We start from the raw sequence: 15,377 nt of genomic DNA on the forward strand, positions 1-15,377 counted from the left end.
TATAGAGCATATGAATGAGTCATCACTCTACTGGGCTCACTCGACTTCCTCCGCTTGTAATTCAGGCACGACTAAAAGTTACTTGTATTAATATACCTAGACTTAGTCTCTATGGATGGTTAGGATACATTTAGGCACATACTTACAAGCGTTTCGAAAAACCATAATCCAGTACATAGTAGAAGCGATTTGATACTTACTTAAAGGCGTTTCTAAGCCCAGTGCAGCACGGATTTATAATTATGTAGTATGTACTTGCGGCGAGAATAAGTTTCCGCCAAATTTGTGCGTGAAAATGCGGTTGCAACACAAAAGTGGTGGCGGAAACTTATTCTCGCAGCAAGTAGATCAAACAATTATTAGGGTCATAGGACCCAGTGATTACCTAACCAGAGGTGAAGCAGCAGCTCAGTTACCGCATCGGTGAATTTGTTTCACCATCATCTGGTAACTTGGTGCCAGTAAGCTGGCCAGGCCCCAAATGTTCCTGTGGTTGGGATATTACTTCTACTTTCTAACCGAATCATACTCCATGATTAGTGAAGTGCCGAATCAGAATCGATGAAGCAGTGTGGGATTATGCTATGTGTGATTTCACCTCTTATTCTGAAGGCCACACGCTGAATACTCAAGGCTCCATGCCAATGTCATGATTCAGAATACATGTAGTCAGCCAGTACTAATTGGTCGCTGAATAATTATTGAGCTAAACTTATATTAGGAAACTTTATACAATTCTACAGGCGATCCCTCCGCCCCCGACATTCGGGGCATGCAGAAGACTTCCTAGTAGCACCGGAACACTATCGATTTATTGAATCGATCTCATCCCCACACTGGGGATCAGCAAATAAGTTCTACATCTCATTCCAAATGGCAACCATCAGGCGCGCCCTTGATACATGTATATTATGGTCCTGTAAGGTGAGCTACTTTTTATGACCTCCGGCTGGATCCCACAATCTGTCCCACATACACGCAGCAGCAGAGTGTGTGTATGAGTGGCGGTGCGGGTATCAGTGAAGGTTGTTCTTCCACCCAACGTCCGTGGTTGAGCGACTAACTTCACCCCAACCATACGTATCGCCTATATCGTTCCAATGGCATGCACATGAACATGCAGAAACCGCCAGGTTGAAGAACACGAGTCCCACAGGCGTATTCTATAGTCCCTCTGTCGCGGTTATGTCATAGAGTCGAGTAAGAGACAAAATACACGGTCGGTACCCACGGAAGTTCGATACGAGTGATGCCTTGTGATTCGAGTTGCGTTCGTCGTCATATGGTAGAAGACGCACTTTGTATCAAAAGCTTTGATCAGTAGCTATAATAGCTGTTGATTGAGAGAGAGGGGTAAGAGTAGCGACTCTCAGAGTGTTAGGATATAAGGACGCAGGGAATGTGCATATGCGCATGTGCACAGCCTTGAACCGCAAACCTAGGACGCTGGATGAAAAAGGAAAAGGGAAGAAGGGAAAGGAGGAAGACAGACCGCTTGAGTGTCTCTTCGAAGGCGTAAAGCTGAGCAATATCTACCACAAAAAGGGACTGTTTCCGTAGTGGGGGGGATTTGAACTACGTGTAGATGTACATGTACGTTTACGTGTTTAGTATAAACATGTGCACTCTAGTACTCTCTGGTAGTGTCCGTGAGACCGGATCCGCGGAGGGACATGAGGTGAAATAAAAGATATGATCTATACAGGTCACTAATGGTATACCTGGGGCTTACTCCTAGAATATATCACGACTTTTTCACTTGTCCCAGTGCGTGAATGTTGGACCTACACTCGCAGCTCTTATTCCCACTAACACCAACCACACCCGCAGAGGGAATCACAAATTGCCGGCGATAACCAATCAACCGTTACTCCGGATCCTGTCAACGGCGTACGGTGGCCCCACTCTCGCACCGAATACGAATAGGCTGCGGACCATGAACTCTCGAGCTCCTAACAAACCCAAGATCCGACGGCGCCCCATACTACCAGTCCCGTAAACCTAAGTCCAAATAGTATACTCCGGCTCTGCAGCTCATCTCTCGGTCCTCAAACCCTCTAGGAATACCGGGATCTCAGTAACTATGGCTATATAAACTAGCTTTATAGCCCGGCTACACGGCTTCTGCTTCTCCAGCTCCATACAAGCACATATATACATGCAGAGACAGAAAGGGGTCCCAGCTTATAATAACCTTCCAGATATCCCGTTATGTGGTTCCGGGTCCCCCCACTTATGCGCTATTTGACCCAAGGCCCCGTTTCTGGGACTGTTACTGTTGTAGATCTGCGGCATTTTTTTCTTTTTATTATGACAGCTTTACGATCCCCTGGTATTTTCGTAGCTTATTAATTATGCTTCGGGAGTTGAGGTGAGCTGGGATGGATATTGTTTAGAGATGCTCTTTGGGACAAAGTTCTTACACTGCACCTATATCCGTGTTATGGATATGTCCCGGCCGCAACTTCCAGTACATGTAGGTATAACTACTGCCAAGCCTCGATATAGCACCCTCATCTATCTACACATACTCCCACTCCCACTCACCATTTGATATTCGTATTCTCTTTATTTAGCATATCCCGCTCTACCGTGATAATTAATCTAACCCCCCATAGATGCAAACTTATATGTATCTCCGGTTCTCAACAACCAATCAGCAGCTCTTCTGAAATCAACATTATATCATCCGTGTGTATATATATCTATATATCCAAACCCAGGGTTTTCCCCTCAAGAGCCTAATATATTCATAACTCACTACCCCTACAAATCGGGTCGATCCATCTAATTTGCCAAAGCGTTTTAGAAAAGAACCAGACAATCCCAGGATTGCGTGAAGCCGGCCGGGCTAAGCTTGAATGCTAATTAATTGGCATTAACGGCACTCGAGTTATATCAACTAATATTTCTGTATTTGGAACTTGGATTAAACTGTAGATTGTAGTTATATACAATTACGGCATCATAAAAATATCTTGGGCCTAAGCATAAGTACTGACATGACAAAAAAAAAACCAAAACTCCCGGGCCGGCCTGGTATAATTACAACTTTTATCGTCAATTTACAAGTCTAATCTAGTCCAGCCCGGCCCAATAGGCAGAAGTAAACACAGGGTATAATGGAGTCTACATCTAATTTCGGGACGTCAGTTGCATCAAATCTTTGGCTGCACCCTCACCGTTAGCTCCTCTGTACTTTCCGGCCTCCCTTCATACCCCCCCCTGGCATCAAACGGTTCCGTTGCTGCATGAACAAACCCCCCCTCCCCATCTACCTTCACATGCGAGTCCTCTAGCTGAATGTGGGATCCCGCACAGCGCCACCACCACCGGTCATGTATTCCTCCCCACCCGTGCTGCCATAGTTTTTCCGAAGGAGTCCCCGGAGGGCTGGGAGACAGGCTACAACGACAGCTACAGAGCCTTCGACTTGCGTCCAGGTTGTGAGCCAGATAGGTGATATCGAGTCTGTAAAGAAAGCAAAAGATATTTATTAGATTTTGAATCTTGGAAGGAAATGAGTGGCAGGGCACGAACCGCCGACGGAGCTGAGAAGAGCCCTGATTAGAGCGAATGCAATACAGAGCAGGCCGAGGGAGAAGATGATGACAAGGCCAAACTTCTGTCTTGCCGATATCTTTAGGTTGATGATGAGACGGAGTGGGAGGGCCATGACTAGTTTTTTATCTCAAGATCAGTGGTTTGAACGAGCATGACAGGTAAAGTGGGACGAACTCATAATATCCGTAATGACATCTGCTACCATGGCATAAATCATTGCCTCCCATGGTGCTGCAGGCTGGCGGGTACTACAGGCCTCTTTTTGAAATAAGTACCGAATTTTGGGATACTGAATTTAGAATGCCAAACATACCTGGTCCAAGCTTGAAGGAAGATGAAAATGGACGGCAATTGACAAACTGGGACAGCATAACTGATATCCAGAATATAATGTTCAGGCAGACCACGGCCCACCACCACTTCATCATTCCATCGATTCCTATAACCAAAGTTCGAGTCAGCATCTAGAGATCTACAATTGCCCAGAGAGGCATAAAGAACATAACAAGAAAAACACATACCATCCATCAACCTTCTAAAGAACAGCAGCAATGAGAACTTGACTGACCACAACAGCTGCCAAAAAATGAATATCGTTGCCCACTGCATCTTCAGATACAGATGGATCCTCTTCATCCACTCCGCATCCGGCGTCACTAGCCCCGCCTGTGCTTCCATGATGTCGAATATATACGGCGTAAAGAGGGTATGCATCACCGCAATAACGAGACAGAAAAAGCCGGCAAAGAAGACGAATAGGTCATCGATATAGAGGGACCCATGTTTCTGCCAGCGGATCCACAGCCGGAATATCATTAGAGATATGGCGGGGACAGTCACCGCCCAGTATATGGCCTACATTTACGAATTGTCAGTGACAGTCTGTGATTGAGTAGTGTAATGATAATATGACCACTTACATAGTAGCCGTATATTGGGAGTGCCTTCTCCAGTTCTGCTGATCGTACATGCAACTGATGTTGCGCCATCCTACTCCCTACAAACTAGTATATTCCTCCACGATTATGGCCTGATGGTGAAAGAAAGAACGAAAGAAAAACCACAAGGGTTTGTGGCTGCAGAGCAGAACGAGAGACTAAAAAGGGCCAACCGAGGGGTTAAAGTATCGAAGGGCCGGGCGAGAGGGTAGTAAATAACAATTATCACCTGAAAATCCGAACCGGGTATGGAAATCATAGAGTAGTATATACATCAATCCAGCAATCCCCCCAACGCTGGGGTCCTTGGGATGGGATGCAGGATGGGCGCACGCTGGAACGGTGCGGTACATCTTTTACCCCCCTGTCTGCAATGCAAAGAAGTGGTGTGAAAGACACATGGAGGACGTTTCTCCTGCATCTTTGTCTTCTTGGGTTGTATTAATATGTACATGTATGTACGACATGTACCTTACCACCCGAACCGGCTTCTCTTACTCGCCAGCGACAGTTGAAATACAGCTACTCCATCCCGGTTTTCTTGGTGGGCGTTTTCTCGGTTTCGGGGCACAGGCAAGGATCTGGGAGGTACTCTAATTGTGCATATATTGGTATTTTAGCCACGAGTTGTATGTGCCTATACGTTAAAAACCTAAAGAAGCTGTAAGCACTAGAAGTCACTTGCACTCCGATTCTACCCAACAACGCAAGTATGAAATCCCATGTCTCTACAAGAATACTACCTACCAGACTCCGGATCTAGCTATCAACACAATGATCTTCAAGTCTAGATGTAGACCCTCTTTTCCGCACAGATAGCAGCAAACCTTCCCCGGTCATAAATGCCTCTTTAGTGAAGCAGCTAAGAAGATTTTCCGGACCATGGAACGGGAAAGCCATGGATCCACAATCTAGCCCTAACAGCTTGAATGGCGAACCACCACGCGCGGACCAAAAGGTGCACAAATGAGTACATGTACCTACTTTCGTTCTCTCGGACACTATGTCGGGTTGGCTTCCGATGCATTATATGCCGGCCGACTTGAGTCGTGGGTTTGAAGTACCCACGGTGGGTGCTTCACAATGCCCAATTGCGATTGTGGTTCGACAACAAAACTACAGTTGCAACTCGATATGCCGGATTGCCAAGATTCTAAGGATTTCGTACGGGATAGCAAAAAATCCGGGATAGCAAATTGATTTTGCAGTAGGAAAAATCATATTCTCAGAGGATCTCGTACGGGACAGCAAGGGATCCGGTGTATTGAGTTCCGGCATATCGAGTTGCGACTGTAGGTTATGTAGGTACAAGTCTCAAGTCAATGGTCTCAAGTCCATAGCTTAACGACTCTGGATTCGTTAGTGTATGTATAGTTGTGAGGTTATTATTTTTAGTGCACCACATATAGAGTAATCATATATGACGAAGTAGCGACTCTAACTTCACGAATCAGTAAGGGTCATAGCATAGAATTGCATAGTATATAGCATAGCATAGCATAGCATATAGCATAGCCATGCGCAGTAAAGTTGGTTGGGGATTAGCCAATAATGGGGAATATGCCTGCACATCTACCCAGATTTATAAGCAGTTGTGTTTCAAGCTTCCAGCAGGCTTTTGTGCCTAGCCCATATCCCTGTCCTCTTCTCAGGAACCCCCAGTGCCGAGGTCGAGCTTCGCTAAGCTCGGGGAGGGTTTCCCAGCTGGGATTAAGTGAGTATTTGGGGGAATGCAATCATGTACCGACGGTAGGTATGCAGAATTAACTAGAATAGGGGATCAAAGGTGAGCACGCTTATGAGGTTTTATGAACGCATGCAGAATATTGACAGTCTGGAATGGGTGCACATGTATGTACCCCTGGAACTAGCAGCGCAAGGAATCTTTTTTGGCTGGCGTCCAAAGCTGGACCTGGGGAAGTGAGACCTCTGAAATTTCAACTTCAACTTCAACGTTAACCTCAATTACTGAGTTGATCACATTAGGGACTGGGATAGTAATCGATCGGCTAGCCATGGTAGAAGAAGTTAATAACCGTACCTGTTCCTGCCTGTATTAATATGTAGTGTTTTCAACTGTACCCAGGTAGCCTCTTAACCTTATATTTCCACCACCACCAAATTTAAAGCCACTCCCCTCATAATACTCCGAAGACTGCATAAGGCCCAGTCGTGGAACGAAGCAGCAGCATTGACTCTTGAGTACCCCACGATGATATATCCGCGAGATGAGTTACACAACTGTCTATGCCACTTTAGTGTACTCACGGGAAGGGTAAATCCAAAAACGGCCCGCTCGGAACGAAACAAGGTTCCAAAGTGTAGTTTAACTTAGGCCCTTAGTTAAATCTGAATTCAACTACCTTCGGGCTTCGGAGCTGAAGTCACTGCCGGCAACGCAGAGCGGTTCCTCAAGTTCGCTTCTCTCTTTAATTTTGTCTCCCCCCTCTTCACTGCAGCATGCCCCTTTGAGAAGAAATGATATCGCTCTCTGTCTCTCTCGCTTCTGACGGAACTAAATTAGAGCTCATCCCTAGATTGCGCATGACTTACTAGCAGCTACAAGACCCTTGCGGGGAAAGAAAAGGAAGCTCAAGAAAGGAAGCTCTTGTCTTGGCAGGCTCATCTCGTGAACTACATGTACTCTACATACCGACCTTGGTGTAGTTTTCGTTTGAATCAAGTTACTCGGCCTCCTCGTTATTGGAGCTTCCAACTTCGATCGTCGTACAAAGCAAGCACTTCGATCACGTCTGTCAATAGGAACCAATGATGCGCCACAGAAACTGAAACATCGCTACATGGATAGAATTCAGCCGGATAATGTCATATCCCTATCTACATACCTATCTCATCCCTCATCGCTCATCCCCATCTCTCATCCCTCATCAACGCCATCCCCCTTCCCCGCCTCTTCGAACACGATCTGAGATGCGGTATGTACGGCTTCTCGGAGGAGAAACGAAAGACATTTAAGGTTGAGGAGAAGCTTCTGGCTGGGAATCTCACCCACTTTATACCCACCGCGCTCACCACAGCTTCTATTGGACGATGACCTGCCAGGTCTAACCATACCATATTTACCGTTTACCATACCATCCCATCCCCCCCCTCATCCCGGCATCATAACCTACAACTATCCTTACTATACCCTTGGGGGCCCTGATCCTTTGATTACCAAAATCCATATGCGTACTATGAGTACTGAGGAGGCTCGAACAGGTGGTCGCCTACTATGGTCAATAATGATACTGTTCTGTAGGATTCACCTATGCCTGCCCCTCCGCGATAGTGAAGCCGAGGCAAGAGCTAGTCAAAATCAGCGCCAGCGTCAACGTCGCCAACGCCGGCGTCGGCAGCACCGGCGCCGTCAGTAGGTGGACGGACCACCCACTTACTACTCGAGGCATCTACTGGACTGGCACTGCGACTTCAAATTCCCATAGCACGCAATATATACCATAGACTCGATCTCTCAATTGAGGCCTCGCTTGTCAGGACGCTACACTGTTACGGCGCATGGAGACGGAAGCCTTTCGTTCCGCCTATCAAGTGCTACAAATACTCGGTCTATTCTCGCGGGTAGTAACATTCAACCCTGAACACGGCATCCGGAAGAATAGGCCGGCAAACATGGGCTCTTCTACAACCACAGCCACGGCAGTATGTGCTTGTCAAATCTGCCTTCTCCTCTACCAGGCTCTCTCCTTCAGTTCATCTCGCAGCGGATCTATATCTCGCTTAACTCGTCAACGTGCCGCGTTTCCATGAGAGTTTAGATAATGTAATGAACCACTTTGGCTTAATATAGAAGATGATGTTTACCGCAATAGGCAGCAGCCTTTTAATCTACCACCAGCTCTGGCTCCTGTCATAATCGTTCTTTACGAGTTCTTCCCCTCTGTATATATAGATATTTTACCTCGGTCTCCTTTCCTTTTTACCTTTTTAGCTTTTTGTTTATTCCAGGCTTTCCGTTCATAAAGCCGGCTTTTCTTTCCAGAGTTTTGTGTTTCCTAAATCTGCCTACATCTCTTCTTAATCGTCCCCACGATGCGTCTTCTTGGCAAATCTGTACGTTCGACGCTATTCATAGTAGGAGGCCTCTTGGCCTACATTACAGCTGCAGCGGAAACGCTAGATAGCTCCGCTATTACTGCTGCCTCGATTCCTACAGAGATATCGGCCTCTGTTAGCTCTTCTGGGAGCATTATTGCGGTCAGTACATATATCTAATAAATATTAAGCTATTGCCAACTTTTCTTGTTCGAAACATGTTGGAGTGAGCATGTCGCTGATCCAATTCTTTATATGCAGTGCGCAATTCTCACTGGACTCTTCTGGGGCAAGGTGGCATACCCTTCGTCCTCTAGCTATGGAGAAGAGAATGCATATTGGTGTAAGTCTTCAAACCACACAGTAAATGCCTTCGAGGGCCCCCCACAAAAAGCTCACACCCCCGTGAATAGCTGCAACTGCGATCCTCTCCCCCACCTGCATCTTCAGCCCAACATCCGCGGTCGACGTCTCACTTGCCGTCAAGATCCTCGCCCTAGCGAAGGTCGAGTTTGCCATCCGCGGGGGCGGCCACACCGCCAATGCCGGCTGGGCCAACACCAAGAAGGGCGTTCTAATCTCACTCTCGGAGCTCAAGACCCTGAACGCAAAGAGCGGGTATGTCGAGGTCGGCGCAGGCCTGCACTGGGAAGAGGTCTACGAGTACCTCGATGCGCGGCAGCTGAGCGTGGTGGGCGGGCGCATGACCGGCGTCGGAGTCTCCGGGTACCTGCTTGGCGGAGGCATCTCGTACATCTCCAACGAGCGCGGCTTCGGCTGCGACAATGTCAAGAACTATCAGGTTGTCCTAGGAGACGGCCGCATCGTCTCCGCAAACGCGCAGACAAACCCCGACCTCTTCAAAGCGCTCAAGGGCGGCACCAACAACTTCGGTATCGTTACCCGCTTCGACCTGTACACATACGCCAGCGCGGGCGTCTACGCGGGGTCCCTCTACTATCTCGAGAGCAGCTTCGATGAGCTCTTTGATGCCACGGCCGCCTACGCCGTGAACAACACCGACATCAAGACGCATGTCATCCCCGCGTTCGTGTCGTTGCCCGGCTACTCAATCGCCGCGTACTACGTCTTCTCGAGCGACCCCGTGACGAGCCCGCCGGCTGCGCTGGAGCCATTTTTCGACATCCCCGCGTTCACGGATACTACGCGAATCACAAACTTCACCGGCGCCACGGAGGAGCTGGGGGCGGGGGATGTGTATGGGATGAGGTTCGTTGATGCATCCCCGATTTGAACCTGGAGGGTGTGGTTATGCTGACAGATCGATCATTGACATCCAGACACTACCTGCAAGCACTAACCATCGTCGCCGACGCCTCGCTCTACAAGGACATCTACGCGATCTTCAAGGAGCTCAACTCCCCGCTCACAACCACCATCACGGGCTTCCAGGCCTCCGTGGCGTATCAGCCGCTGTCGGCGAGCATGATTGCCGCTGGTGCGGCGCGCGGCGGGAATGTGTTGGGGTTGGACGACTCGCAGGGAGTGCTGACTTGTAGGTTCCCCCGGATACTTCGTTATTGACTGGGAGGGAGACATGTGCTGATGGAGATACGCAGGTCTGAACTTTAATTACCGCTGGACAAATACGACGGATGATGCGACGGTTAAGGCGGTTGCGGAGGATGTGATTGGTCAGGCGCGGGAGCTGGCGAAGGCGCGGGGGTTGTTTAATCCTTATATGTGAGTGTTCTCCAAGAAGAAACCAACAGATGGTGGGTGCGGCGACTGACTAGAGTTGTTAGATACTTGAACTATGCGGATCCAGACGCGGAGGTGATCGAGGGTTACGGCGCCGCAAATGTCAAGACGCTGCAGACGGCGAAGAAGAAGTGGGACCCGGAGAATGTGTTTAGCAAATTAGTGAAGGGAGGGTTCAAGGTCCCTATGTAAAGTGGAGAGTGTAAGATTGGGTGGTGTTTGTTTATAACTACATATTAATAGGGTGTTTATGGTTGTAATTTACAATATGTATAACAGGAATATATGAGAGATGGAAGTAAGAACTTGTTCAAGTCTATCTATCGTGAATACGTTCGGAAAGCTTATTTATCTCCTGTGATTGCTCAACCATTCCGAAGGGATTTCTATCTGCAAAATTCCGGACGCTGTCGGCATCACAGGCTGTCACTCGGAACAGGCATGCGCACCTAAATCACCGGATGTGCCGGTCACGATAAACCAACAGGATTTCCCTTGTAGAAACTCCCCCGCGCCTAATCTATCTCGTCTTCCAAAAATAAGAACGTTGAAATTCTAAGAAATAGTATCTGTAGGTAATCAGCAGGACTATAAATTCTATTTCCCCGTTTTCGCTGTTTCGTTTTATTGAAGGTCGGACTAGATAGATCTACAAATTCGGGTGTAAATTCTCTATTGTCGCTTACCCAAAACCAGGGTTTTGACAATTTATTCGCCTGGAAATAGTTATCCTGCCAGAATATATCCTTAATTGCTTCTAAAACCAGATCATATATGCCTAATAAATCGTTTTTTCGTCGGGGCTATTGGCGCGGATTGTCGGTTAATCGAGACCGGCACCATAGTCCCTTTAGATAAACGGGACCAGACAGTGATAAAAGCCCAAATCACAAGTACAAAAAAGCCTCCTACATGACATGCCCGGCCCCTCTGGTCCCGCCGTCATTCGGCCGGCCGCATACCCGGCAAACAACGGCGGCCACAGATGCGTGGGGTATATTGAGTGCAACGCAAAATGCGAGCGTCTCACGAGCCACGCCATGGGGGGCTAAACAGAATTGATCTCGTGCCATTCATACTACACACTGTCGGGGGCGGCTATCTCTGTCTTCCCCCGTGGGCGGGCTCGGCGGTGAGCACCGGCTCTTCGGGCAGGCGCCGGCGGTATTCGTCTCTGGCATGACAAGACTGGCAGCCGGGGCTAAAGGCCACGTACGTACGTATCTAGACTAGATGAAGTAACGTGTATGCATACCGGCAGATAGAACAATTGATCATCCTCTGAGCTGTCCATAACAGCACTTTCCGTTGCCGCCGACGAGGAGAGAAACCATATCCACCATGATATGCCCTGAGTAAAGCCTGGCATGCCGCGACATCTCAGTAACAGCAAAGAAGAGCGAATGGTTCCCTACAGGAGCGGCAATTCTTTCCCTTGCTAGATGACGTTTAATGGGGGTTGAATTCAAGGATGGAAGCGTTGGGACTGGGCGGCAGAGCAAGTCGTTGGCTATCCAGCCCCTGAGCTTCTGTTTCCACGCTAACTGGGCAATGGCAATGGGAAGAGATGTGAGGAGGGCCTGGGGTTGGAATCTTCTACCGCTTGCTGGTGACGTCTTTGCTCTGTGGTTCAAATGGCATAACGTTAAAGCCCGTCCGGTCCACTCCGCCCCAAAAGATCCAGAATCATCTTATACCCCGGAGAGAAATTAACGGCCAATAATCTCAGTGACCATCACGGCTATTGACAGCGTGGCTCCAATACTCAGTCAAAAGCCCAACCTCCTCAACCTGACAACCCATGTGAAAAGCCGGCCATGGAACAGCCGGCTTCGTTGTCCTCTTCTCCACGAGTGAAGCCGTAGGCTGGCTATAACATCTTCAATATGCGTTCCGTCCTGAGGCATTGTTACGGCATCAATCGCGCTGATGAAAGTTAGGTCACGCCAGTTATATCATGAGGATAGAACTGTAGATGCTGCTTCCCTGACAGACCCCAGTCTACACGCCAGAAAACGCGCAGCGCAAAAGCTAGCCGGTCCGAAACCCAAGCCCAAGCCCCAAAGACGGCGGTAAGAGACCCAATGTCAATGATCAGATTGCAACAAATCTGCGCATAGCCAACAATCTAGCCAGGGGGAGATCGCGCAAACAAGCAAAGAAGCGACAAAAGGACCTGAACCCCACGTTTATTGATGTTGTTGCGATGATGGAAAATCGGCGACGGGGGGCTGAGAGGCGTTTCCTGCATAGTGGTGGCGATCCTCTTTTGTGGGGTTGAGTAGAGTAGTAGTAGCCGTTGTTGTGCAGCCGTAGCCTTGCGGCAGGAAAGCTTAGCTAAAGGGAGAGCGCCGCGGTCCCTGCAGGGGTATTCAGCAGATGTTCAGCACGATCACGGGATGAAGGTGGATCCTAAATTCTGATGGCGATCATAGAATTAATTTGAGGCCAATAGGTAGTAGAGTTGACTTGTGACGCCAAGGCCAAGATACTGCAAACACATCCATCAGACAGGACCCGCTGGCGATCACCAGGTGAGCGAATGTACCTAGGTAGAGAGATAGACAGGCATGTAAGACATTCCCACCCATAGTTGCCTGGAGTCAATCGGGCTGTGGGTGTGGCCGCGGGTTGGTGGCCGTTTTGGGAGTCGGTTATGTACTGGGAGGGTGGGCTGTGCTAGAGTATGTGGGGAGAAAAGCTTTTTGACAGGAAACGAAAGATGGAGAGTTCAATTAAGTTTGGGTTTAGAGTTTATTGGATACGCGGACACGATAATCATTGTCTACGATAAGGACAAATTGTCAAGAGGAGTAAATTGCAAAGAAAATTGATCAGGAAACACTACCACACTAAGCAATGCAGCCAAGTACAAAAAGAAAATCTCATATAGTATGCAACTAACAACGTCTAAGAGACTCGTAACCAAATTGTCCTATAAAAAAAAAAAAAAAAAAAACGCTAATAACGAGGCATCAAGAAGTGGAACCAATAGCTAGAGAGAAATTATAGAGAAAAATCAATCATGCAGCAATAACAAGGAAAGTAACAAAGAGAAAATAAAAACAAAAAATAAAAACCATAAGAAAGAGGCCGGGGGCCAAGTCACAAGTAAAACGCCAACTCGTTATGCAATCTTAATAAAGTAGAAATCGAAAGAAGAAAAAAAAAGAGGAAAACATAAGAAACCCAACCACGGCGGTGTGCCAAGTAGTAGTAGTAGTAGTAGCAGTAACAGAAACAGTAGTAGTCCAAACCAACCATCCACGACTAGCCTAACCAGTCAAAGTCAACCAACTAATCACCCCAGCCGGGCAACAAATCACCTAAAACTACCGCAAAATCTCAGGAATAACGAATCGAACTGGACTGGAATATTGGCCTTCGGATTGGTCAAATGCTTGTTGAGCCTCAATCCCACAGACCCAAAGCGTAACTTTTGGTCATCTTGACCAATGGGTAAGTGGTATTCCAGCCCAGTCCGATTCGTTATTCCTGAGATTCTGCGGTAGTCAACCAAGTAAATCAACCAACTAACCACCCAACCCACACTACCACTCCAAATCCTCAAATCCTCAAACCTCCACCAACCACCACCTTAATCCAACCCCACCTTCTCCAGACTCATCCCCCTAACATACGTCTCCGCCGTACTAGTCGACAACCACGACGCCTCACTGGCATTCGTATCCGCCCTGGCTACACCCTCCTCGCCCACCGACGACGTCGTCTTCCGCCTCGGGGTCGCTGGCCGGCCCTCTGCCATCTTGCCCACCAGCCGCTCAGACGGCTTCTGTGGTGCCGATACGGACCGGAGGAGCTGTGGGCGGGTGATGGTGCGCCGGATCGTGCGCTCGCTGGCGTAGATCACGAGCGGGAGGGACAGGCAGGCGATGATGATTCCGAGGATGGGGAACACCATTGTCGCTACTGCGCTTTGCGGGGTGTTAGAGGCTGTGGTGATAAGAGATAGAGGGATGGTGGGGAAGTAGGGAGGCTACCTGGAGCTTGTGCGGTGTAGCTCTTGTAGGTTTGCTTGGGAGCTTCTACTAAAAGTGGCTTGTATTGCTTGTATATATCGAGATAGTGTTCTTGGAGCCTATTTCTTACTGAAGAGCTTGAGGAGTGAGATGATCACAGGCGCAGTAGAGTAATATTTGTATTGCTTTGTTTGTTCGCTTTGCTTTGCTTTGCAGGTTCACGCACAGCTGCAGAGGAGAGAAGAAGGCTTTTATCTGCACTTGGAGAAGAAAAGCAGAGCTTATATAGCCCCCTCCTCCTCCAGCTGCTGCCATCGAGTCACACATCTCCCACCATCCAGTAGAGATATGATGTATGGTGCCTTCTCTGACTTTGTGACTAAGAATGTCCAGACAGCGTGTGTGCGCAGTGGAGTTTCATGAGGTCATGAGTCTCTACACCGGGCGTTTACTGTGGTGATCACCAGGGAGGTAGGTATGTACATGTACATGTAGCTATCTAGGTAGCTCACTGGCTGGCTGGCTAGCTAGCTAGCTAGCTAACTGGCCACTTTCATAAACAGCAAGTTGACTACGCCAGAATGGTCAATACAATACAGCAGTGGCATCTTTTGGCGCCGCGGAAAATGAATGAATGGTAAGCGGGTGAGATTATCTTCCCCTCCCTCGCTCCCTCTCTCCCTCCCACACTCCCTCCCAGCGGGCGCAGGTACGGAGGACCTGCAGCGTGTGTGCTTCTAGAAGGAAGATTGTCCAATATCTGCACAGGGATTTATGGGTGGTGGGGATATTTCACAGAAACCAGCAGTGGCGGGCTGTGTGCCTTGCAGTGGCAGAGTCTTAAAATAGCAGGGGATGGGCAACCAGCGACTTGTGACTATGGGGCTCTCGGTATTCACGGCAGCTTCACGAGGGAGGGTGGATGACAGAGAGTAACAGAGGCAGGAACAGCAACAACAACAACAAACCACTTCATCATAGTGCATAGATACCGGTTTCTCTAGAGTACCACTTCTAGCTCCTGTCTGCTGGAGTTGACGTCTTTGTATGTTGCCGGCGAAGGCCTAGGGGCGTGACGCGGCTAGCACTAGTATGTACTCAGTCAGGCAATCACCTG

At 48.5% G+C, this 15,377-nt stretch overlaps 3 protein-coding genes across 3 annotated transcripts; 1 reads left to right on the forward strand and 2 right to left on the reverse strand.

The window, feature by feature from the left end:
* Nucleotides 1-3,295: 3,295 nt before the first annotated feature.
* H6S33_003911 (uncharacterized protein) lies at nt 3,296-4,553 on the reverse strand (the record flags this gene model as incomplete). The annotated part of the gene is made up of 6 exons (XM_044835260.1): nt 3,296-3,471; nt 3,541-3,678; nt 3,739-3,822; nt 3,878-4,003; nt 4,086-4,419; nt 4,485-4,553. 6 exons carry the CDS (start codon nt 4,551-4,553, stop codon nt 3,296-3,298), a joined length of 927 nt encoding a protein of 308 aa, XP_044691445.1.
* Nucleotides 4,554-8,555: 4,002 nt separating this feature from the next.
* Nucleotides 8,556-10,472, forward strand: H6S33_003912 (uncharacterized protein; the record flags this gene model as incomplete). Its single annotated transcript, XM_044835261.1, has 6 exons — nt 8,556-8,720; nt 8,820-8,901; nt 8,972-9,788; nt 9,860-10,074; nt 10,139-10,262; nt 10,325-10,472. 6 exons carry the CDS (start codon nt 8,556-8,558, stop codon nt 10,470-10,472), a joined length of 1,551 nt encoding a protein of 516 aa, XP_044691446.1.
* A 3,406-nt stretch (nt 10,473-13,878) lies between these two features.
* H6S33_003913 (uncharacterized protein) lies at nt 13,879-14,202 on the reverse strand (the record flags this gene model as incomplete). The annotated part of the gene is made up of 1 exon (XM_044835262.1): nt 13,879-14,202. One exon carries the CDS (start codon nt 14,200-14,202, stop codon nt 13,879-13,881), a length of 324 nt encoding a protein of 107 aa, XP_044691447.1.
* Nucleotides 14,203-15,377: the final 1,175 nt, after the last annotated feature.

Source organism: Morchella sextelata (assembly GCF_020137385.1).
Source record: "Morchella sextelata strain SCLS chromosome Unknown scls_16, whole genome shotgun sequence".
NCBI classification, from domain to species: Eukaryota; Fungi; Ascomycota; class Pezizomycetes; order Pezizales; family Morchellaceae; genus Morchella; species Morchella sextelata.